General features: G+C 42.5%; 1 protein-coding gene across 1 annotated transcript in view; it reads left to right on the top strand.

The window, feature by feature from the left end:
- The first annotated feature begins 17,149 nt into the window (after positions 1 to 17,149).
- Positions 17,150 to 26,646, top strand: part of LOC111071648 (homeobox protein cut) — a 74,832-nt gene continuing 65,335 nt past the window's right edge. Inside the window, exon 1 of the mRNA XM_041596171.1 lies at positions 17,150 to 17,930. Within this exon, the coding sequence (XP_041452105.1) occupies positions 17,808 to 17,930 (123 nt within the window). The 5' untranslated portion in view covers positions 17,150 to 17,807. The remainder of the gene's footprint in view (positions 17,931 to 26,646) is intronic.

Raw genomic sequence — 26,646 nt, 5'->3', positions numbered from 1 at the left:
CACATCTGCACCCATTAGAGGAGACACGAGAGGAGGCTGGCAAAATGTTCTCGGTTCTCGGTGCTCGTTTGTCGTTTGTATTTTCGAACATGAACGGGGAAAATAATGAAAATAAATAATATCCGCTGACTGGCATTGATATGCAAATGATCCGCATCGAACCACACCGCACCGCACCACACCACCGGAAGTGTATTGAAATCAACACAACTCCGAAGGAAAAGGTTTCAAGATCGCATCAGCCTCAGCCATCAACCCCCGAAAGAAATAGCAAAAACCAAAATAAAAAAAAACAGGAGTCTCTCTTTCAACCTTTAAAGATTATGATTATGCAAATCGTTCAAAGAGAAGGCTGCACGATCATCAGGATCGAGGGTTCGAGCGCTTCGGTCTTCGGTGGAGGCAAAAAGGGATTTTGGTATTTGGCAAATTTGCCAAAATCAAATTGATTGTTCGCCTTTGTTTCTTTTTGCGACAATTTCGAGTGGCATTTTGTGGTAATTGATACGAGAGTTCGCATCCATAACCGAAACCATAACCCTATCGATTCGCTTAACCCTTCTCTATCTGTCTTTCTGCCGCTGGGCGAATGTTGTGCGAAACATTTGCCAGGCCAAAGAATAGAAAGTTGGCAAAACAGTGCTGCAAATTTCCCCCAAATCCAAATCGAAAGGGTGAAAGTAACCCCTTTTTGGCAACGACATTTGGCTTGTAATGAGATCAACTTTGCATCGTTTAACAGTTGTTTTCGCGGGCCATTGTCATTGTCTGAAAGTGATATGATTTTCCCAATATGTGACACAATAAATTCGCAGGGGATTGTGCGCTTGAATGGAAATAAATCTGGGGTTTCGTCAATGACTTTTGGTGTGCCCGAAGTTCGTTTAATATTGGATTGGGGTTTTTATTTGCGTAATTAGAGTGGGTTTGAGGCACCAATCCTTTGCTCTTTTGTATGTATATCAATTCTATGATAATGCCTAAAAGTTTTCCATGCAGCTCAAAGGGTCTATCAACCATCTAAGCTCTTCAACTGATCTGATATGAAGATAAATCGACGCTATCTTTCTCTGAAACGCATCTGACGAATCGCTTCTAATAATCACCAAAAGAAACTCTCAAGCATATAAAACTGTTTGGATAGTTGGGCCTTGTCAGTGTAGATTATCTCTGGCTTATTTCCATTTTGTGTGCATATCTAGTCTGCTATCATATCTGCTGATCCTCCCAGACCAAGTTTTTATGGCTGCTCTACTTCCACGTACATCCATCTCCGCCATCTCTGCCATCCATAATCATTCGCACTCGCATTCGCATTCACATTCCCAGCCCAGATCCACATCCAGATCCCGGCACAGATCAAGATCAGCTGTCGATGGCTTTCGTAGTTCCGCTCCCAATCCCGGACCAGAACACAAACCTCTTGTCGAGGCACTGGCACAGGCCGAGGCAGAGGCAGAGGCACGCGCACTCTCTGTGGCAAACGTGTGTGAATTTTTTGCCATTCAGTTTTATTGAGTGTATCCACAAGTAACCTTCCCCCCACCCAACAACAAAAACAACAACAAAAAGAGTGGGGTTCACGTAAGCTCTTGTGGTCGCAAATGTTTGTCTATTGTTCTAGACTCCGACTCCGACTCCAATTCCGACTGCGATTCCAACTCCAACTCCGACTACGACTACGACTCCGACTGTTGCACGAAAATTAATTTCCAACGGCAAGTGCATTGGGTCTGTGTGTGTAGGGGTGTGTACATATGTGTGTGTGTGTGTTGTGGCAGGGTTGTGGTGGGGTGGGTAGTGGAGGGGGGTGTTGCAGATTTGCCAAGCGCTGATAAAAACCAGACGCTAAGGCTTGAAAAGGTCGTCGCTTGTGGTTGTTGGCCCCTCTGCTCGCTGCTGTTGTTGTTGTTGTTGTTGCCATTGTTGGGGCACAAACCATTTTCGCGGGCCGCATAGCAAAATGCACCGTTATGCGAACAACCAGCCACGAACGGCGGATGGCGGATGGTGGATGGCGGATGGAGGCGAAGTGCAAACTGTGTGGCGCTGCATTCGGCCTGCGTACTCGTGTATCTATGAGATACAAATGTGCAAAAGGCAAGTTTGCATATGCCGCATCTCACTGTGCCGCCTGCTGCATGCCGCCTGCTGCATGCCTGCCTGCCTGCCTGCCTGACTGCTGCCTGTTGGCCAATGTTATTTAGTAGTTAATAATGAGCATGTTGCCGCTGTCGTTGTTGGTTTTTCGCCCCTCTGCCATTCGCACTGCCACTTACCCTTGCCCGCCCTGTGATGCCACCCTCTCTCACTCTGTGGCAAGGTATGAGCGGGGTATTTAGGCAAGTGCTTGAGGCACATAATAAGTTCATTTTTATATGGATTTCGAACTATTCTGATTGATCGAAATTAATTGTATTTTTAATGACTAAAACAGATGCTAAATGTAATATCGACTGGCTGTTAAATAGACAGATATTATCAGAAAAATTAAATGTTTTCAGAGCAGAAAATACCAAGAAAAAGACAATACTGAATATTCTTTACTCTTCTGAGAATATCTCTGAGAATTAGGAGAGAGTGACTTTAAGACATCTTTCAATCCCAGAATCTTCTTTCATTTATTTAGATCTTTAACAAATAATTTCACGCATTCGAAGGATCCTCGCTGGCAGTCAGATCTACTCAAATTAAGCTACTACAAACCACCAGTAAAATAAATATCGTTTAGAGCGAATAAATATAATTTTCTATAATTATTCTGTCAAATCATTTGGAACTATTTCCCTGAGCAATCTGTATCCTGTTCAGCAATAAATTATCCGTAGAATAAAAACTATCACCAATCACACTACATCGTGATCTATATTCCATCCAGGGGACCTCCTTCCACGCAACTCTGGCTCTGGGGACTAGAGCAAGTACTACAGAGTAGAGTATTCACCGAGTGAGACCCTCAAATGGAGCCTATTTTCACGCACTTGTTGCCCGCGTATCGGTGCGTGTATCTAGCCTGATTAACCCACCTCCCTGGTCGCCTACTCCTCCCCCATACCCATGAAGAGAGAGCCACGCTACCCATAAAAGGACAGACGTTGCCTGCTCCTGCATAATGGAATATTGCCTGCGTGTGTGTGTGTGTGTGTGTGTGTGTCTGTTGCACGATACAAAACTCAAGGACATGCCGCTTCTCACGGCGCGTTGCCCCGTGTATGGTTATGCAAATTTGGGGCAACAAACCGAATGAGATACAATAATAAAATGCATTTGGCGATGGGCCATTGTTCGGCAGAGTTCGTTCCCACAGGCCAGGCCAAGCAGGCGGACGGAGGGATATACATATAAAATGTATTTAAATGGAGATGGGAATTGGAGCTGACGGAAGGCAGGATGGCAGAATCGGGGTCACCTACGCATTGATTGGCTCACGCACTTGTTGTTTCGGCCATTAATCAATATTACAAATTGTCTGTGTGGCTTTGAAATGAAATGACTTTGGTTTTTATGCTAATGTGCCCTCTCCAGAGCAGGACTGAGTATTTCCCGGCTAAATGCCTGAAAATGCCAATAAATCACATACTCGTATACGAGAAATGCAGGACAGAACGGCACAGGACGGCACAGGACGACTGGCAGTTGTGCGGTTGTTTTTCTGGTGGGCCGCCACTCTTGTCTCTCTCTCTCCTGCTGACTCTGCTTCACTTCACTTGTCAGCGGCATCATTAATAATCCTTTACTTGTGCGCCATAGCCATAGCCTACTTAGCAGCGTCTTCGCTTGAGCAAATCAAGCAACACACAGGGGCAGGGCCCCATCCATGTACATGGACATGGACATGGAACAGGCTATGGATCTGCGATGGAACTTGGGTTTTTGTGGACAGCAACAGACGAAGGTAAATGATGCAAATAAACAAATGTCATATGCGACTCGGCGGAAACCCTTTTTCGACTGCTGCTGCTGCTGCTGCTGCTGCTGTCAACCTCAAAAATGTCATTAGGCAGGACGTGCTCTCCTTTCCACTTTCATATCCATTTTCTTGCTGCTTTCACATATGCTCGATTCATGTAATTCGATTCGAAGAGCGAGAGGGAACCCCAAAGACAGGCCTTCGCTCACATTCCTTGATTTGGAATTAATGCAAATTAATGATGCTCCTTGAAATCGGTCTTTGAGAGCTCTCTCTCTCTCTCTTTCTTTCTCTCTCTGTGTGTGTGCAATGAAATGGTGTGTCTGGGACGCTTGCAAATAGTTTTTTAATGATTTTCATTCTTTTTTTAGTGTGGTATATTTCCTGGCAAAACATTCGTGGGAATTCGTATGGAAAGCGGGCAGAGATTGATACATTTATGTGATCACATCTTCCACATACATATAGAGAGAGAGAAAGATCTCTTGAGCACACATGTATCCCTTGAGTAATTGTCGCAGAATTTTGATGACCCCTTCAGCCACTTTTTATCCTAGAAAGCAGCCCTAGAAAGCAGCGCTACACGAAAATTCTTTGCACATATATTTTTTTTGATATTCCTACCTTTTTTTCTGCCTACCCAATAGCATATTTTTCAATACCTTTAAGCCACATGCCCGACAGCCCAAAGTCCAATCACTCAAGCCAAATATGTAGAAAAACTGATCTCATCTGATATGTGAAATCTGAAATGCCATTCCCGACGCCAACTCAAGTACAATCCACGGGCAAGTGGCACTTTAGAGATATGGAAACCAAACAATCAAATCTGAATTATTATATAAGCCATAAATGGGAAGTGAAACAACAACAAAACAATACATACCAACAACAAAACAACAACAAAAATGTGCGAACGTATCAAAGTCTAAGCGGGGCAATTTATAGTTTCGACTCATACTCCTCTCCATAATAAAGGTGGTGAGCTGAAAGGGAAAAAAAAAATGTTTGTGTATCTGGGAAGCTGAAACGATTTCAAGAAGCCCCATTAACCTCAATTAGTGACTTTGGCTATGAACGAGATGCAAAACAATGGCAAACCAAAAACTGAAAACAGAAAACTGAAAACAGAAACTGGAGCTCCAACTGAAACAGAAACAGAAAATATACTACGAAACACAAAACTCGAACTGAAACTGCTAATTAAAATAATGTCAATAAAATTGTTGTCCATTATATGGCAGCCGAAAATTGCATCTGAGGCCCCCAGACAAGCGATTGCCAAATGGCGGGCCGAGAGGGCCAAAAGTCGAAAGAAACTGAACAAAAAATAATCACAACCTGGCCATAAAACTCAAAAACTCGAACTCAAAGTACAAAGCCAGCCATAAACGAAAAGCGAAATACAAAAAAAAAAATACAAAAAAATTGAAACAATAAGTAAAGAAGTTAACGTATAAGTATACAGTATACCCATATGGCAGTAGGTACAGTGCGTTTCACAATGCACATGGTATGACAGAGTCAAATATGAAGTGAAGGCCATTTACTCCACTCACATAGTAGATTGCATAAATGATTAATAAATGAAGTCTGAATGATTGGTCATATGTAGCAATTAAATGGATTTTATTTGTCATCGATAATTATCGATCGTAATCGAATGTGCGGCATGGGGTATCCAATTAGTCTTTAACAGATTAAAATATAGAAAATTATAGAGATACAACCAATACTTCCGCTTATCGAGAGGCTATGAATAGAATATTTTTTTTTTCGTTTCAAAGAAATTTATTGAATTAGCCAAAAGAAACCAAGGAACGAATCGAGTGAGTTATCGCTGAAACGCACTGTCCACAGTCACTCACATACATATGTATAATTTGATATGTCTGGTGCACACACATACACATATAAGCGAGTAAACTGAACAATCGAACAAGAAAATATTCCCACAAATTTCGTAAACTCAAGTCTGCAATTGCTGCTGCTGCTGCTGCTGCTGCTGGCAGAGCCAGGCTAATTATTAGTTAACTTGTATCTTTAAGATACGAGAGTCAGGTCGCAGCATTGCTTAATAGACCAGAACACACACTAGACTCTGCTGCCTCTGGTCTCCCTTCAAAGCAGGCCGCCCCCACCCTACCCCAGCCCAGCCCAGCCTTCTGCCTTCTGCCTTTCAGGCCCATCTGCATCGCGCCCAGTGTTGTCCATTGTCATAACACGTTTCCGTGCTGTTGTCGCTTAGAGTTTTGTTGTATCTCATGGATGCACACACAAAAACACAAACGCAGACACTCACAGATACTCAGACAGAGCTAGTCAGACAGTCAGAGAGTTTGTCAGTCCATCCAATAGTACAATTCATTGGCTTTCCCAGCGTTGTCAAATGCATGATTTTCACATGTATCTATTAGATACGTTTGTATCTTTTTTTTTTGGCATACTGAACAACCCCAGCAGCAGCCCCAGCAGCAGCCCCAGCAACAGCGTGTCAATGCGTAGCAAACGACACAGTTTACTTCGAGCCCCAGCCACGCCTACATTCGGACAAATTATATGTATGGACTGCAGCAAGTAGGTAATTTTCCAAGAAAGAAAATCTCTCTCTCTCTCTCTCGCTCTCTCGTTTTCTCTCTCTGTGAATCTGTGGGAAGCAACGTGCATCTCAATTCTCTAATGAGAGCAGGGCATGTGTTCGTTGGATAGGGGAGGGAGGTGGGCGCGGCGAACAGGTCAGAGGTGGGGTCTAAAAGCTGACAGCTTGCCCAAAAAAAAAAAGCAGAAAAAATAAAAAGGCAACAAAACTTCAAACGATCATCACTCGAATAGCAGAAATTTGCATATTTACAACTGATGCCAGGACGCAGATACAGATACAGATACACCAGCCACGCGCACAGTGGCTCAAGGGTCAGTCGAAACTGGGTGTGTGGCAAGAAAAGAAAGTGGCACAGTAAAATTTCTCTTAAGAAATTGCGTTTGAAGTGGTAAAATATCACAGAAATATTTCTCACATATTTTGGAAAAACTTCAAAAATCATTCAAGTAGTAGCCCCAACAATTCTGTAACTTTCCACTCATAGCTGAGGCATGCAATCAAATCTGAAGATATTCAATAAAACGCGAACTGTTGGAAATAATCTACACGTGTACAGCTTTAACAATTAGTCTGAAAATACTATGGCTAAATCGTTACAAAATATAAAGAAAACTTTACTTCAAATGGAATTTTTGCAGCAACGAATGTACAAATTTTTGCTCAATTCACAATTTTGTCTGTCTAGTGGCACTACCTGACACGTGCAACCACTGTGCATTGGGGAGGGTTTGGTGAGAGGTTATTGTAGTTGTTGTTGTGTTGTTGTTCACTCATTAGGGAAAGGTCAGAAGTGGGTTGGAAAAATCAAACATTTGTGCAGTTGATGTTCCCGCAGGACGCGCCACAGCTATCTGTAATGCGTTATGAGTATTTTTATTTGTTTTTGTATCTGTATCTGTATATTCCGGTGTATCTGCCATTGCTAGTTGTATCTCTGATGGTGTTTTGAGCCAGTGGCATATGCAAGAGTCATAAATCGTACCTCTGGTTGCTGGTTGCTGGCTGCTGGCGCATTCGACACCCGCTCTGATGATGAGCTATGCGTTTTCTATGCAAATCGCAGCAGGCAGCTCCGCTTTCCGCCTTTAATTGAAATGCAAATGCAGAGGGAGAGCGGAGAAGGAGAGCGAACTGCTTGATATACAGGAGATTGGTGACTTGCGTCCATTGTGGTGGATCCACGATGGATCACGCTCTCTCAAATCCACAAAAAAAAAGAAAAAAAAAACACGATCAAATGCAAGCGTAATCCAAAACCCAAAGCGGCCACAACTGCCAAGCGGATAGCTGACGTCGGTTCTATGCGCCTGCATCTGTATCTGTATCTGTATCTTTTGTTTGGCCAGATATCCAATAGCCACATCTATGCCCAGGTATCGGTGTCCATTAGACGTAATTAGAACGAAAAGCTCTAAAAATAAAAAAAATAAAAAAAAAAAAACGTTACAAAAAGGCAAAGATGAAGCAAAAATATTTGTATGTGTTTGTGTGCAACTGAAATGCATCTGGCGGATTCCAATTAAAGACGGATCCATGGAACGGCAATGGCAACGGCAACGCCAGCGGCAACGGCGCGGCAACGTCAACGGCGCTTACCCAGGCGTTGAAGGATGATGTTTACCAAAGCGAAATGCGATCTATATCTTATAACTTGGCCGCGTGATCGTGGCTCCCGATGATCGCGACGTTGCCAATTTTCATTGTAATCGAAACTTGAGGCAGCTGCTGCTGCCCTGTCGCTCCTGTCGCCCTGTCGCCCTGTCACCCTAGACTCAACAATATTTACCACCCCGTGCAGCGTCTTCGCCCTTCGATGATTATAATAATTTGGACGCGAAGAAACACAGCCATAAGAAATGAAAAAATGTTGCCTTTGCCTACTTAGGAAGTGGGACGGGCAGCCAGTTCCTCTTCTCCCCTCCACCTTCCTCGTGCACCTCCTCCTCCTCCTGCAATATGCAAATTAGCACGAGCCCCGGGTACACACACACAGACATACACACACCCGGTGGCCCTTAGGATCGAAATGAACCCCTCACGAACGAACACCACCCCTTGAATCGCATCACATCGCATCGAATCGAATCGAAAGGATCCCTTTCAGCCTTTCAGGCTCAAGTCGTCGGAGGCCTCCGCGAAGGTGAGTCCGAGTAATGAGCAAAGGTGTTTAATTGTCGCAGGACCCATTTGAGGGAATGAAATGGAATTGTTCCGCTCGCGGAGCAGCTGGAGAGCGATACACACGGGCGGCAGCAAGTGGGCAGTGCCACGCAGGGAGTCCATCAACCCTCTTGAACTTCATTTCCATTGCCGTTAATATCAATCGAAATGGGTTGAAGGGACTGTCTCGAGGCATCGGACAATGTATAAATAACTGAACAAAAAAAAACTGTATTTCTTTTGATCAGAACTTTGTCTGCTAAGATCCGTAGATGTACGAGAGTATCTGGCACGAAATTAACCCAAGGGGAAGCTACATTTGTATGTATCCTTTTGATCATAGCTTTGTCTTTCTCTTCCTCGATTTGTGGCACACAAAAAAAACTTAAAGAAACTTTTTATTCATATTAAGATTAATTTTAAATGGTTCTCTTTAATTTGTTTCCCACTCCCCACCCATCTCCACAGAATTTATGGGTACCAAAACATTTTGCACCCCTTTTTGCCACCTGTTGATTTTGCACAACCACCCCCAGCCCCCCCCCATCTCATCCACCAGTTTTGCATTGCGTTCGACCTGCGGCCATGTAAACCATTCTAGGGAATCATTTATCTATTACGCAATTACAACGTGCAACAAATGCCGCCTGTTGCTGCTGTTGCTGCTGCCGCTGCTGCTCTACCCCTCGCTCCCACCGTGTGTCCGTGCCACCACCACAAGGGTTAAGGTTGCGAAATTTTTGTGTAAATTTACCCTTGCATTGGTGTGGGGGTATTGCGATTTTTGAGAAGAGTTTGCCAGACACGAAGGTGGGCAAATCAGCATTAAAAGTTGCGTCGATATGTCCATCTTTTTATTTTCAGATTATTTCGCTGATTTATAGCTCCCAGGCTGACAAATCGTATAACTACATATGTCCAATGTGTGCCATAAGAACAATGGATCTGCAAGGGTATTTAATGCTTCGGAGTTTTAATATCTTTGTGTTTCTGTTGTGGCACGCACTGTTAGCACTCACCTCACGCAACACGTCCTTTATTTTGGGCACCCTTTCCAGCATTAAACACTCTTCAACACTTTTCATGGTCATGGTCTACGCCCCTCACTCACTTTCTCCACTCCTCTCCTCTTTTTTACACCATTCTACAACCTTCGGAACAATTCTTGAGGCTCATTTTTAGCTCATCCTTCAATCTCTTTCTTCGCTATTCTCGTTTAAGCCTCTCTGTCACAGTTCTGTATTCTTCTCTCTGTTCTCCGCTCTTTTCGCACGCCTTTCTACAGCTTGCTGTGCAGGCTCCTTTAACCACTCTTCGTTACATTTTCTAGCACCATTCTCTTCTAACCCCCTTCTGCTGACTCCGCTGTGCAGCAACTTTCCTCCTACTTCGTGCTGCTCTTTCCCTTTTCTACGCCACTGTCTCTCCTTCTGGCTGGGGTTCTTCACCCTTTGGACCACACGTACACACATCCCCTGCTATCATTAACCCTCTCCATTTCTCGCTTGCTCGTTCCCCTTATCAGTCTTCCCCGTCGAATCGTGCATTTTGCAACACCTTTCGCCTGGCCCTCGCTTCCACTCACTCGGCACCACACGCATTCCTGTTTCTTTCTCCCTTCCAAACGTACTCCACACTCTCACTCTCTCCTCCATCCGCCTCTCACTCACACTCTACTCTGCTCGCACGCACTCTACTGCATGTGTGTGTGTGTGTGTGTGTGTGCATTTGCAATTATCGTGCGTTTATTGCAAAACAATGCAAATACAAATACAAATACACAAGCAAAAGAGAGAAAAACCAAACACAACAAAAGGTCCAGCTTTATCAACTGTTGCTTCTTCTCTCTGCCTCTGCCTCTGCCTCTCCCTTCACCCTTCTCCTTCTTCCTTTTCGCACGCATGTCGTGTGCGTTTTCGTGTGCATGTGTTCCGTGTCCGTGTGTGTGTGCGTGTGTTATGCAATTTGCTTTTGTTTTTGCTGCTGTTGCCATTTCTCTCGTTCCTTCGCCTTTATTTTCGGCAAAAAAAAAAAGGTCAAAAGGCAGAGCCGCTCCTGCTTCCGTGGATGTCCTGCGGCGACGCAACGGCGCTTCTAACGCCGCTGCCGTTGCTGCTCCTGTTGCTGCCGTTGCTGCTGCTGCTGCCCTAACTGTAATTGCTGTCAATCTGCCACTGCCACTGTCGCCGCTCTTCCTATTGTTGTTGTTGTTTTTTTTGGTTTGCTGATTTTTATTTTTATTTTTTCGAAAGGGAAAGCAAAAATTTCGGGGTTTTTTTTCCTGTGCGATTTTTCATGTTTACGTCTAATTAACAGTAATTAACGCATTAAATGGGCGTGTGTACGATTTTCTTTTTGTTTTTTTTTTTAGTGAAAGTGTTTTTTTTTGTTAGAAGACAGGTGGACAGGGTGAACATGTGCACGCGGGTTAAGGGGTAGCATAGCCCTTTAACTAAAAGGAGAAATTTTTGACTATTTTTATAAAGTTAAATTAAATGTAAAAGATATTTTTGGTGCTCAGTTAAGAAATATTTTCTGGTCTGTATATGTTCTAATTCAGGAGCACGGTTTCGACTGTTGATAGAACAAAATAACAAGAAATAAATAAACATCGCAAAATTACTTTGCAGATAGAAAATGACATATTTAGTACGTTGCCAGTTGTTTGGGGCAAGACAAGAGCTGATAAATGTTGACAAGATACTGAATTAACTTTAAAGTTCCAATTTAGAAATGAATATGATTTCATTTTTTTCCTCTTTGCAGTAGATAATTGAAAATACTTAAAAAAAAATTAACAAAGATAAATGTTCCCCACTTAAAAGATTCACTGCAAGTCCCCAACCCTACCGTAGGCACCTATCAGATACCCCCACACAACCCCTTTTGGGCCCATCGCTTTGAAAACAAATCAAATCAATTTGCTGCACACACAGATACGCACACATACGGACACATGTGTCAGCGCGCTGTCGAATCAGCCAACCAAAAAGAACGCTAATATGACACTTTAACAGTTAGGCCCCATACACACACACACAAGCACGCACACACGAACAGCAGCACAACTAATCAAAAAACACGAAAAAATTTGTCAGCTTCGGAGAACGAAACTTTTTATACCCTGGATGGACCAATTGTTTCAATGGCAGTGATGGGATTTTGTATCTGCTTTGAAGGAATTTTATGATATGAGGAAAAAAATGAAAGCTTTTTTTTATATGTACATATGTACATATATATTTACTCGGTGTGGATCAACTTTGGATGAGTTTTGGGGCCACAAAGCAAAGCCTTCACAGGCCGCTGCTGATATTTAATTAAGCTATCGGACTATTTTAACATTTAAAGAGAAGAATCTGTGCTAGTAAGTCTTAGGGTTATATCTTCTAAAATATGAGACCAATGGGCCTGCTATATACTCCACAAAAAAATGATATGGCTCCGATGATGGTTTGTTTCAAACATGCGATCTCGCCAAACCCGTCATGCCCTCTCAGTGCAAGGGTACTAAAAAAATCATAATTTCAATCGGCTTCAAACAACAAAGATAACGAAAGAAAGAAAGAAGCAGAGAGGACGCAACAAGATGAGCTATAGAGTGGGAGGGAGAGGGAGGGAATGAGAAGAGCAGCCAAGAACACGCATCGGCACCTGCATAGCGCGCACTCTTTTACACCTATGCAGCCAGACCCCAAACGCAGCAGCAGAGCCAGTGGCAGTGGCAGTGGCAGCGCAGCAGCAGCCAAAAGAAATAAAGCAAAAATGTATGGTATAAAAAAAAAAGTAAAGAAAAAAAACCGAAAAGCTGAGCGCAGAAATCAAGAGCCGCACTCAAAACGAACTCAAGCCTCAGTCGCAGTCGCAGTCGAGCGCGTGCGCGCATCGAAAGAGAGACCAGCAGCAGAGCAGAGCAGCGCCAGCAGCAGCAAACAAAAAAAAAAAACTTAAAAGCAGAAGAAATCAAAGCCAAAAGCTGTTTGAAAAAAAAAAAACAACAAAAAAATAAGCCAAAGAGAAGCCAACACATGCAACCAGACGGACAGAGGGAGAGGCCGAGAGCCAGGGCCCAGAGCCCAGAGCGAGATGGAGCGAACTTAAGCTCAATTCAATGGCGTTTTGGTGCGAGCGAGTGAGCGTTTGCCTTAACTGATTACAACAACAGCAGTGGCAGGGGCGCTGGAGTAGAGAGAGGGTCGGGCCGGCCGGGCGCACCAGCTAGAAGTAGTAGAAAAACCTAAAGAGAGCGGGAGGTGGTGGGGGGGGGGGGTGGGCGGTCGGTCGGTCTCAGCAAATTTGTTGCGATGCTGCGTCGTCGTTGGCGTCGTTGACGCTTCGTCTTCGTTCGATGAATGATGTTGGGGCTCCACACTGCTTCTGCTACCTGCGCAGCGACAGCGACGACACACACACATGTCGTGTCGTCGCGTCGCTCGCCCCTCGTGTGTGTTGTCCATTGACGATGTCGTTGTCGTCGTCGTCGTCTGCTGCTCGCCAATCAAATGGGGCGGGGCCTAAATGGGTATTTCTTTTTTTTCTGCCTTTTTTCTTCCTCCTCTTCTTCTTTTTTCTGTTTCTTTTTCTCCTCAATTGGTGTTGGTGTCTGTCGTGGCGGCGCTGCCTTTGTGAGTGTGTGTGTGTTAGCAAGTGTACCTGTATGTGTGTGTGTCGTGCGATTTGGTTTTGGTTTTTATTATGGGAATTATCGGGAATTGAGCGAAACGACTTGCTTGGCCTGTCACACGAATGAGCGCGAGCGACACGAACGTCGCGCGACGTTGGGTGAGTGGAATGGGAGAGAGAGAGAGTGTGAGTGTGGGTGAGAGAGTGGCTGAGTGAGTGAGCTTTTTGCACCATCGACGGCTAACGGTTAGCACGATCTGAGGGGATTTAACTCTTCAGAATCTGTGATATCGGCGGCATAGTCTTTGAACTTTGGAGAATTTAGCAATTTCTTAACCCTCAAATAACATTCAATGAACGATGATATTCCAGGGTTGATACAATAAGTACATAAATACGACCAATAATCAAATTTTATCTTGGGGAGCTGAATATAAATACACAATGTGCATGTCTACAAATATACTACCCTGTACAATATCAAAGACAATATAAACAATAAGATAAGTAATGCCCATACATTTCAAAGATACAGGGTTTTTGTAAAGAATTTTTAATTTAAGAATTCTTCCCCTCCTTAACTTTATTAAACAAATTTAAGGCTCAACAAATTTGGGCAAACCGTTTTCGGGACTAAAATCAGTGTTTTGCATATTGTATTATATTTTTAGATAAACGACCTGTCGTTTAATGGTTTATTATCGTTTAATCGTTTTCAAAAAATCGAACATCATCATCGAAAGACATTTCAAAATATATCATATCAATATTACGAGACAAGAAAATATTCCAAACAATCAGGAATTGAAAAAACTTAAGGCCCAATCAGTTATGTGCTTCTATGTGGCTGGTGGATTTTCCACTCAACTCATGTTCGAAAGAGTGGCTCTCTTTCGAACTTGTTTCGGCTGCGACCCCTGTGACCGCTTGCAAATGCAATTCGAACTCAAACTCAAAAGGTTCTGTGGCGCGCTCTAGTGAGAGAGAAAGAGAGCGCTCTCCAGTTTTTGAGTGAGGTTTGGCCTTTAATGTTGTTTTTTTTTTTTGAGTGGTATTCGTCGGTGAGTGATTCGTCCGCAATCTTATCAGACACTTGTTCGAGGGAGTGTGGACCCGTATCCGTCCATCCATCCATCCATCCAGCTATCCATCCCATCGATTGTCAATCACATGTGCACAACTGAGAGGGAATGAAAGCTCTGCCGCTGCCCCCCAAATGGTTGGCTGAGAAAAAATGTAATAGCAGAGCGGAGGAGCAGCACAGCAGCAGAGCAGAGCAGCAAAGCCAGCGCTAGCGCCAAGAGCCGAGCATCGTGTTCTGTCTTCGTGTGGGTGGCTGCCCTTGCTCTCGGCTCCACGATGCGGGCACCGTCGCTCCTCTTGCAAAAACTGCAGCTCCGACTGCGAATAGGTGTAAGCTTCACCACCAGCCCCTCACCGCAATCCACTTATTGTTACTTCGCGGGCATGCAGGGTAGGGGAGGTAGATGCATAGGGTTAAGGTTGCATTTGGCCTTTGCTTTTAGCTTCGGCTGTGGGAGAGTATTTCTACTCCATCCATTGGAAATCGAAGGAGCAGAATTTTGGATTTAAAAGTATTATAAATAAATACGTATTACCTATTCTCTATTAGTATTAAAAAAGATCAAATCTTCGATCGAAATAGAGGTAGTAAAATGAAAAATGAATTTTTAATTACAAGAATCTCCTGTTCAAAAACTGGAATAAAAGTAATATAGTAATAATAGTTATAGTGGGGGATATATCAGGCATTTCTGGGAGCATGGAAAAAAGTTACAAAGAGCAATTATAAGATAACAGATATAGGGTATATGGAGCTCTCCGATCTATTTTCTCTAAAGAATTAGCTTAGAAATGGCTATGCGTGGATGAAACATTTTCTTATGGATGAAAAATGTAACTACTTTATTTAAAATATTATATATGAATGATTATGAAATCGATGATGGGAATTATAGAATCATATGATTCAAATGAAGAATAAATATATCTTATATCGGATATCTACCTAAAACAGAGCATTGTTTTTGTTGTTATTTGTGGAAAATTTTGCAGGAAAATAACAAGAAATGATATATCCCAAATTTCTGAACTAAATTATAAATACAAACCAAATATATAACTAAAAATACTTGCACATGGAATTCCAATTTCAGCTTCAGTTCCAAATTTAATCAAGATAATGGGAACCCGCAAAGATTCCTAATACAATTTTTTATTGACACCAAAAAGGTAAAGGAAAATACTGCAAGGTTTAGTTACATTTCTCGGGCTTAAGTCCAACAGAACTCCACAGCTTCCATTCCTTTGTCCTCCGACTCGTCGTTCCGCCATCGAGAAAATATCCGAGGAAATCCCAGACGCAATAATAATATCCCCCTCCACCCACAACACCCTCACCACAAACAGTACAAAAAAATACATAACGGTAATTCATAAGCAAAAACAAAAACAAAACGAAAAACAGTAAAAAGAAATCACTCACGAAAGTCAGCCACAAATCTCTTGCTCTCTCGCTTACACTCACTCACTCACTCAGAGAGAGCGCTCTCTCTCTCTCTCTGTCTCTCCGTTGCACTCAATCTGCGGCTCAATAAACAAGAACTACCAAAGAGGGCGGCGGTGGGAGTGGGAGGGAGCAAGTCCCTATAAGTTTTTCCCAATAAGAAAAAAGGCATTGCTCCACCAGCAGCAGCGACGGCGACAGAGGCCTGGCTGGGCTACAAATTGAATGCCAGAGCAGGGAGCAGAGGCGTCGCTGCTGCTGCTGCTGCTGCTGCCGCCACACATGCAAGAAGGGCTCGCTCCCCCTCACCGAGAGCGAGCGAGAGGAGAGTAGCGCCAAGAACGGGTCTTTTTGAATGAATTTCAATACATGCAGCTGACAGCAGTTATCAGTGGCAGTGGCAGCCAGCAGTGGCAGCGTGGCAGCGCAGCGCGGTGGGGCAGACAGCGACGGCGCAGAAAAATGCTCCAACAACAACAGCAACAAGCAGCAGCAGCAGCAGTCAGCAACACAGAAATCAAAAACCTATTGAAAGAAAAATCAAAAGCAGCAGGCAGCCAGCCAGCCAGCCCAGAAACTCATTGAGTGACTCTCGCTCTGGCTCTCTCTCTCTCTCATTCTCTATCTCTCTTGAGTGGAACCAGAGTCTGCCTCTGCCTCAGTGTCAGTGTGTGTGTGTGCGAGCTGCGACGCAGCGCCATGCCGCCGTTCGTTTGCCGTTCGAGGGTTGTCGCTGCTTCGTTGATTCTTTCCGTTTCATTCTTTCCGTGGTCGTCGCCTGCGCCGTGCGTGTGTGACTGAGACTGAGACCCCGTTGAGAAAAAAACGGAACGGAGACCCGTAGACCGTGGACCGTAGAGTTGTCGAGTTGTGTCGTACTACGCTCCACACAACCAGCAACAACAAATATTAAAAGAAAAGGCCGCCTCGCCCCCCCAACCATTCGCTCTATGCGTCAGTGTGTGTGCGTGTGTCCAAGGTGTGTGTGTGTGCGTGTGTGTGTTTTGGTCTCCGGTTGCACGGCACACACGGTATAAACAACAACAAAACGAAAACAAAAGAGAACGAAAACCCGGAACCGGACCCCAAAAAGGAGGATAGATCCCCCAAAACAACATCAACACAATTGGAAACCCTCCAAAAAAAAGATACGAAAATCTGTTATTTTTTTCAAGTGATTTTTCTGTTTTCTGTTCAACAAAAAAAAATCAGAAGAATGTGCGCGTGTATTAGTGTCGAGTATAAGCAACAACGACAACAACAGCAACAACCTGAAACATGTGCAAAATAATCAACAACAGCAACACGATCCACAACAACAACAACAACAGCAACACCAACAAACACCATCCACAACAACAGCCGCTTTTGGGTGTCTAGGATCAGCAACAACAAACAACAACAACAACCAACAGCCATGGCCTAAACTCAATAATCAACAACAAAACCCAATCATCAATCAACAATCAACAATCTTCCCCCCTAACACATTCACTCACTCACTCTCTCACACTCTCTTCTTGCAACAAAAAGCTCTTCCTCTCACAACAAAAAATTGCATTTTCTATGGAAATTGTTGGAAAATAATCAAAATCAACAACAACAACAGTTATTGAGCAACACAAATAAGAGAGGAAAAATCAAAAATAAAAAAGCTTTGGGTTTTTTCAAATGTATTTTATGAATTTTTTTGGGCACGTAAAAAGTAATTACAACAATACACCGACAAAAACAACAACAAATCAGGTGTCAAATGTGATGTGTGACTAAAACTTAATCAAAACTAACTCACTAACAAAACAAAGAAACAAAAAAACAAAACTGAAAAAACCAAGTGGAAAAAGTGGGAAAACAATTTGCGGCATTTAAATGCCAGGCCTTAGCCACAGATTTATTGGCAATACCAACACCAAAAACAACAACTGCAACACTTGCAACAACAACAACAAAAATTGACAATCGAATTTTTGGAGGAAAGCCCACGAATGCAGCCAACATTGCCACAAGCCGCTGGGACAGCCGATATGGATCTGACGGCTGTTCAATCAATCAACGATTGGTTTTTCAAAAAGGAGCAAATTTATTTATTGGCACAATTTTGGCAACAGGTAAGAAGAAACCACCAAACAAATCCCATCCAAAAAAAAAGTGCTTGTCCATGCCGAAGAAATTATGCAAAAATTAGGAAAAAGTGTCGTCGTTTTCCAAGATCTAACATCAAATCTCCGAAGAAATATTTTTTTATTGGGGCTATCTTGTGATAGGAGGTTTATCCAAATGATATCAAGCAATTCTGTAGTTGTGGGCCCCCCAAAAATAGTTCTTAATGAGCAATGAAATGTTATGTGTTTGGTAGATTTTTGTTGCAACAGAAGCCCTGACGCACAGCATTTAATTAACCGAAGTCTAACCATATCCATAGAGTCAAGCTACAAAAGTTCTCCTTAGTGAAATGATATCCAAAGTGTCAACAAGTTCTCCTGAGTGAAATGAGATTCCCCAAAAAAGCCATCAATGAAATCTGAAGAATGCTTCCATGTTTACGAATATCATTTTTTCTTTTGTTTTTGCTTCTTATTTTGGGAATTATTTTTGGGTGGAAAAATACACCAAATTAAACCCAAAACAAAAGGAATAATATGTCGCCAAATGTGTTCGATTGGTACAAAAAAAAAAGTATCTTTCAGCGAAAGCTGCTAACCTCAAGTAATGGATGCCATGGAAATTTCACCCATCAACAAATTATTGGAATTATATTTAGGGGGTTCAACTAGCCATGAAATTATTTAAAAGAAAACTCTGCTGCAAGATGCAAAATGTGTGGCAAGGTTCTCCCACAACCAGGCCTCCAGAGTGTGGGAGCCAGAGAGGGGCCTTAAGTTAACTTTTTTCACTAATTGAGTTTGCGTGTCTGTGGCAAATGTAAGTTTTATTGTGGCTAGCATTTGTTGCCTGCCTCTAATTTGTGTTGTAAATTTATTTATTTGCTGTTCCCTCGATTATTGATTTCTGTGTAAAAAATGAAATGCAAAATGCAACAAGCAAATAATTTAGTGAACAATTTATTGCATGAATAACTTCCTTTTTTTGTTTTTTGTTGTTGTTTTGTTTTGCTTTGTTTTTGAAGCAGACAAGATCGTCAGGCAGACAAACGGATACCCTCTAGGGAGGGGATTCCGGATTGTGAATAGTGGGGCGGGGGCGCGGGGTGGAGGATGCCCAGACGATGTTGAAAAATTCGCTGGCTTCATGCCAATGTCTGAACAAATAAGGCCCTGCCCCTTCAGGACCAGACATATGAATATTTCCCTTTGGATATACGAATATAGAATGAATATTCCTTAGATATACGAATGAATATTCTCTCGCTGCTGTGGCAAGTTAATTATGTTTTGAGGGGCACTTTTTAATTGGAAGAGAGAACTCCATCTCCACCCGATTGATCCTCCAAAAAAAAGTGAAAAGTGAGGGATTTCCCGTGAAAAATAATAATCTAGTGGGGGATTTTGCCGTCGGCAAATGCAAATATTTGTGTACACGATGAGTGGCATGTTGCAAACAGAAAAAAGCCCCCAAAACCATTGTCAGAACTCGTTAGTAAGAACTCCCTCCTCCAATCGTTCAATCTCCGCTTCTCTAACGATCTTTTGATGATCGATTGCCGCTCTATGAATCAATATTTGGGGCCTAAACAAAATTAGAACTCGATCCCCACATCCCACCACACACACACAAAAAAAAAAGGTAATTTGCTAATCCAAAAATAGAAGTTTTATTAAGTAAATTAAAGACAAATAGAAACAGAAAAGAATATTTGCTCCCCTCCATTCGACAGCTGTCCAAAGACATTCTTTTTTTTTTTTCTCTCTTTTTTTCTGTCGTGTTTTTGTGTGTGTGGTATTTGTGGGTATTTATTTATTTACATTTTGTCTGCAAAATTGACACAAATCGAAATCGAAAAAATGTGCTCGCATTGGCATTTAATATTTTTCGGATTTCGAATGTGGGGCAGCCCCAAAATAAAAAAGAAGCACAGAAATTAATTTCCGTAATGCAATCTATAAACTTGACCCAAAGACCCGAAAGACAGAAAAACGGAACGATGGAGGGTTCTACAATTACCAGCAAAAAAAAGAAAAGAAAAAAAAACAGAATTGCAGACTGAAAATTTGTCATTGATTTGTGCTGTGATCCGCAAACTGGAAAACGCGGGGAAAAACAGAAAAACTAATTGCCAAATGCAAACGAAACAGAAACCGAAACCAAACCATATACAAAAAAAAAGAAATATAAAAAATTATATATGATGATAGAAATTCAAGTTTTTTGGGTTCCGTTTTAATCAAATTTGAAACCGGTTCAGGGTTTAGCCACCACCACACCACACCACACAGCACACACACACACCATCCATATCCGAGAGATACAGATACAAACAGGAGGCGCCGCATTGATGATAGTTTATAAAAAGTTTTTAATTTTCAAAGATGGCCGATGGATGTGCAGGATGGCATTTGCATATGCCGAAAAAATCGAATCGAAATGAGCATCAGCCATGGCCAACCCTTGGGATGTCCACGCGGGCTTAAGCCGTTAGATACACACGGTTACAGATACACAGATACAGTAGATACGTAGATACAGATCGCTGCGTGTGTCGTGTATAATTTTTAGCGTTTTAAGTGCAATTTACCCCCGTTCTCGTTCTGTGTTTCGTGCTGTGAGAGAGCAAGCTAATGAGTCAGAGAACCCCCGAGTAGGAATCATTCAACCACCACGTCCACCCACACACACAGAAAATATACAAGATACAAACACAAAATATATACATACATTATTTGTGAGTTCTGTTCAATCGTTCGATCGCTGGAAAGATATGTTAATATAATTAAATTAATTTGTCAGCGCGGAAATTAAAACACAACGAAAAAAAAAAGACCCAAACAGAAAGACCGCTCACACAAAACACACACAGATGCATGGACACAAATTGTATCTATGGGATGCGACAAGCGATACGAATACGAAATGAAAATCGAACAATTAAAAGCTTGTGGTGGGTGTAGTCTGAACCCCCGAACCCCGAACCACGCTCTGAACCACGCCACAAATAATTCCAAATAAAAAATCATTTGAAAATTATTATTAAAAATTGAGTTCATGAACTGTGGCTCTCTATAGATGTATCTGTATCTGTGTGTGCGTTGATCAATTTTTATATGATGATCATTTGATGTTCTTTCTCTTTCCGGTTTATGGCATTAATTATGAATTTGTTGATGAAGCTAATTGAAGCTCTCACTCTCTTTGTCTCTCTGTCTCGCTCTCTCTCTCTGTGTGCGGCATGTGAAGAAGTGTCCTCACTGGAACTCTGCATTCCGAATGCATTCTCGGGAACTCGAAATTCCAGCCATCAAAACTCTGACCCCAAAAACTGTTGTAAACGCTTTGGCCAGTAATTAGTTAATTTGGCATCAAATTAGTGCCATTCGGAGTGCAACCATCTATGAAATGAGGCCTCTTGTAACTCTGATTTCAATCATTAAAATGGTCCACAAATTTCTTTCCCATTTCATCTATTAGAAAATTATTACATGATGGAATAGACTTATTCATGGAATATGTTTGAGTACCTAAAGAACCAACTATCACCAAATCTTTGTCACATTCAATTGTATACAAAAAATAAGTTAATTTAAATGGATTAGAGCACTTCCGATGCATCCGTTCATTGAAAAACCTCAAGTAACTAAGAAACTGCACAGCTTTTAGTCTCGAAACTTTTTTCAAATTCAATTTTCAATTTTCAATGAAAATCCTCAGCGAACTCAGCTTGGAACCATCCAATAGTCTTTAAACTTCGTGACCATTCAATCTATGCAAATATTAGAATATCGAAGTAGGTTCTAACCATTTCGAGGCTTCCGCTCATTGAAAACCTCACGGAACTCAGCTTTCAACTCTCGGATACTCGTGAAACTTCTCTCACATTCAATCCACACAGTAACGAGCACATTCCGAAAGATTTAGATGAGAAGCTCAAGTCTTCTGGCCATCAAATCAACCTAAAAAGCTTCACACATGCCAATGGCTGGGGATTTGGGGGGAGGAAGAGGCAGCCGAGACGGGGAGACACGACACTAATTGAGCATAAATATCATAAATATCATAAATGCTAAATGCGCGGTGTATTGCGTGGTGTGCATCAATTGTCATTGCATCATTAATTCCGCATCTAGACGAACCACCATTCATTCCCCGTTCCATGTTCCACAAAGGCATCGCATCTCTCTGGATGGAGATGCCAAAAAACCCAAAAGGAGGAAACGAAGAAAAGATTCGACGGCTTTTGTGTACAACTTAATAACAACTAATTGTCTTTTTATATGCATATACGCGAGTGCGAGTACACAGCACATACACATACGAGATACGATACGATACGATATAGGAGCTCTCTAAACCGAAAAGATCGAGCCAGAAAGAGCAAAGGAAAGGTAGGGGAAGGGAAGGGAGGATAGGATGGATGGGATGGGATGGATGGCAAACCTGTCTTGAAAATCTCTTTTGTTTTTTCTGTGTGTTGCTGCTGATGCTGCTGTTGCTGCTGCTGCTGCTGCTGCTGCCGCTGCTGTCTTTCATCTTTCAGTTGTCAGTAATTTGTGCAGCTCAATATATCAGTCGATATCTTATGAGTTTTTAATTTCAGGTTTCTCGTACTCTGGCGATCTATGTGTCTCTGTTGCTGTTGCTGTCTCTGTATCTGTCTCTGCCTCCAGTCTCTCCATCAATTTGATTTCCTACAACGGAGCACAGAGAGTTTTTCTTTGCTTGAAAAGGACAAATCGTTAAGAGAACCTGATGTTGGAGGATATTGAATAAAATATCATTTTGTGCACGCCCCTTTTTCGAGAACTTGACTCTGAAATGTCGGATGGGAGATGGGGCATGAGGCATGGGCATCGGGCATGGGGCATGATGATGATGAGTTTTGAAGTTGCTGTTTCGTTTGGGGTTGGGTTCCTTCTTCTTGTATTGGCAACATTTTGTGCTGTGATCGATACGGTTGAATGCAAAAAAACAAAACAAATACAAAAAAAGGAACGAGTGCCTCTGCTTGCATCTCGGCATTCTCAGAGATCTCTGTAGATCTCCTTCAAAGTTTGGTTTGTTTGAGTAATGACCAAACGCCTGGGGAGTGCACATTAAAAAGGAATCATCATTATTGGCAGATACAGCATGGGGCAGGAGCACGGAGCACGGGGAAAGGGGCAAGGGGCAAGGATTTTATTGGCAACATCCATTAAGAGATCTCTCCCCTGTCTTTCTCTGCTGTAATTTGTGGAATTTTGTGCTTTGCCTGCTTTGGTGTTTCAAATGTTTTTACAATTTTTTATTGATGCTTTAATTAAGTTGTTGGATTTTGCCAACGAAAACACCGACTGCACACACGCCCCCACACGTTAGACCCTGCTCCATTGCCCAATGCCCACTGCCCCCTGCCCCATGCACACCGCCCGTGTTGCAGTTCTGTCACCGTCTATGGGTCTGCCTCTTGCTCTCCTTTTTATTTCTTTTTTTTTTTTTATTATTTTTGGCACGACATGAAAATTAGTTTAGAATTTAATTCGCTTTGACTTTTGAGTGCTTGTTACCATTTGCATTCATTCCTTTACCCTGCCCTCCCGCTCTCTGGCCCACTGCCACGCCCCTTTTTTGTGAGTCGTTTTGTTGTTGCTTAATTTGATTTTATTGAAATACTATTTGATGTGGGGCATAACTTTTCCTATTTTTGCTGTTTATACGCGTAGATTTTTCAAACTAAAATCAACATTCGCTCGCGTCCCTCGCGTTTCTCTTTATTTGCTTAAGGAAACGTATCCAACAGACACAAATGGATATCTATGGCATGATATGTGTATATGTATACGTATATGGATATGGCCACAAATCATACGCCAGAGATTTTCTTGAGTGTGGAATTGTTGCTTTTCCACTAAATTTCATGCCTTTTGAGGTGTTTGATGGGCCGGTTTCCTCCTGGAAATGTTAATATTATGATCAGTTCTTGTTGTTCCTTGGGATTTCATACAAATTTGAAGAGATTTACACAATGTTTCCTTTTATTTTGTTTAAGAAAATTAAGGGTAGAATTGATGAGAAACGTCTGCCAATAACTAGTTTTCCACGGGGTTCAAAGACCCACCGAATTCATTGCGATTAATAGTTATTTTCTTTGGATGTGTTTTCCCTGATACTCGTATCCCACCAATCGCTGGACATATGTATAATAATCCTCTCTAGAAAAAGAAACTCGTTTGCATGTCTCTGGGTAATCCTTTGCTTTATCGTTCGATTAATTTAATGCGTGCCATCCCAGCCCATCCCATCCATCCATCCGATGGTTCCGTTCTGCTGTCTTCAAGAGAACTCTACGCTTCTTTTCGCTCTGACCCTCGGAAAGGGGAGATGTTTGACCCTTTCGAATTGGTGGTTGCACCACACACAGATCGTGTCATGCAGGAAGGGTTGCCTCCCGGGGGTTGGGATTGGCTTTGGGACCATCTCTCGAGGTCCTGTTTCCCAGTTCCTGCCTATAATTTATCAGTTGGTATGCAAATGAGTTTGATTTTGATTTATTCAATGAGCTGAAGCACAATTCCCAATTTTTTGATATGAAAAAAAAAATAAATAAAAAAAACGAATCAAACGAAAATTATTCGATGCGTTGTACGCGACCCTTTTTTTTGTGGACAGCTGGGATTAAATTCTCGATTTTTTAGGTCTTTTTTGCGCTGCATTTTCTAGTTTTCATGCCGCTGCCACTGCTGCGCCTGCTGCCCCGTTGCATGCCACAAAGGCAAATCAACGCTGCGCCTCATTGCAAGGCAACAGACGTCAAAAAAAGGAGAGAAAAAAGCCAACACACAAAAAAAAATATATCTGCGAGCGAGATCCACGCAGCGGCGGTGGCGATCCACGAGATGCGTTTTGTATCTGTATGTGTGTCTGTGTCTGTAGCTGTGTCTATGTGTGTGTGCCCCGTCTGCCCCACTCAATCATAAAGCATTGGCAGGCGTAAATCAAATCAAGTAGCAACGGTTGCAGTTGCACACACAGAGTGGAGTCGGGAGTCGGTAGATGCTTGCTGCATGTTGCACGCACAAGGCAGGCGGCAGGCGGCAGAGGCAGCGGCAGGCGGCAGCGGCAGACAATGATTAAGTAGGCAAAATACACACACTCTCTTGCCCCCGTCTTTCCGTTCTCCCGTTTCTCCAGTTCCCTCCATTCCCTTAACCGATTCCCGATTCCCTTGGTTTTTTTTTTTTTATGTTTTTAATTATTACCGTACGGTGCCTGACAAAAGTCTGCGGCCCAAAACAGTGACAAACAATGCACACATGTGGCTACCAGTCAGTCCCCCTCTCATTTTTTATCTATATAAAGTATATAAAAATGCATATGTGTGTATAGCCCATTGATCTGAAGATCTATGGAGAATCTGTAGAGTTGAAATGCATGTGTGCCATTCGCTTAGGGGATATTTAAACAGCAAATCATGCTATTGGATCTTCTAAATCATCTAGATTTTTATGTGTTGATATTTACTCGAATGCCATAACTTCTTATCGACTTGTGTTTTGTCCATCATCTTCTTCGCATATCGTTTTCATCTTTCCATTGAAATGCAACTTGAACGATTGATAGAAAAAAAAAAACTCAACAACTCAAGAACTAAAACCTACTCCAGAGCCAGAGTTCGTTGTTTTCAAGAGTTCGATTCTGTTGCTCAGAGATCTGATGGATTGATACGGGATATGGGTTGTATGATGAGCGAACGAATAAACGCCTACATATAAATGGGAAAAAATTCTCATCAAGCGAGCGAACCCTCTCCTGCTACTGTGTTGAAGCTTTCGATTGCAGTCTCTGTTCAAACTTCTTCTCTTCTCCTTCTCTGTCTCTGCGATGCCACCAATTCATAGGTTCACTGCTGACGATGCTTTTTCAAGTTCCATCTTCTGTTCCAGCTTCTGTTGTTCCCCAAATAATGCTTAAACATATGAATTATTATATAGATCAGCTGCAAATGTACACCACATGAGAGCGGTGGTGGTGGAGGAGGAGGAAGGAGGGGAGTAGGAGGACGACAGATCCCACAGATACTTGAAAATGTTCGCTGTTGTTCGGATCTCGTCTTCTGTCTTCTGTTTTACTAAATACTCTGGCTGTTTAGTGGCATAGAGTGGAGGGGGCTGGGAAGGGGCAGACCATCAACCGTCGACCGACCGTCTCTCAAGCGATCAATGTGATCAATCGTGCTTCAATTTTTCTTCTTTTGAAAATGAGATTTCATTTCGGTATCGTGCTGCTGCTGCTGCGCTGTTTCTGTTTTTGTCAGCGGAAATCTTTTGTTGCCTCTCAAGTGGCATGGACTCCTCCGCTTGTGTGTTGTGTTCGTTGTGTTGTATTATTAGCTATAGTTCAATTTTTTTTATATATATTTTTTTTTTTTGTGTGTTCCGTACGGGAGTGCGGGTGTCGAACTGGGACGGGGGTCTCCAACAAGTGGCAGTTGAACGGTTGCTAAGTAGCTCGGATAATGCCACAGCGTAATGCCCACACACCCCCGCCTTCAAATAATTGAGTGTCAATTATACACAGAAGTCGGAAAGGAGGGAGGCGGAAGGAGGAGAGCACCCGTCTCTCTTGAGAAGAGTTTTTCGATGTCAGCTGTTGAAAATATTAGGGAAAATTATGGGTGTAAATATTATGCATTTCAATGGCTGGCTGTTGGGATGGGGATATGCTTGGGGGGGAGGA

This window comes from Drosophila obscura, unplaced genomic scaffold, assembly GCF_018151105.1.
Source record: "Drosophila obscura isolate BZ-5 IFL unplaced genomic scaffold, ASM1815110v1 contig_97, whole genome shotgun sequence".
Classification (NCBI taxonomy): domain Eukaryota; kingdom Metazoa; phylum Arthropoda; class Insecta; order Diptera; family Drosophilidae; genus Drosophila; species Drosophila obscura.
The sequence above is the reverse complement of the archived record's forward strand: the minus strand, read 5'-3'. Positions and strand labels throughout refer to the sequence as shown.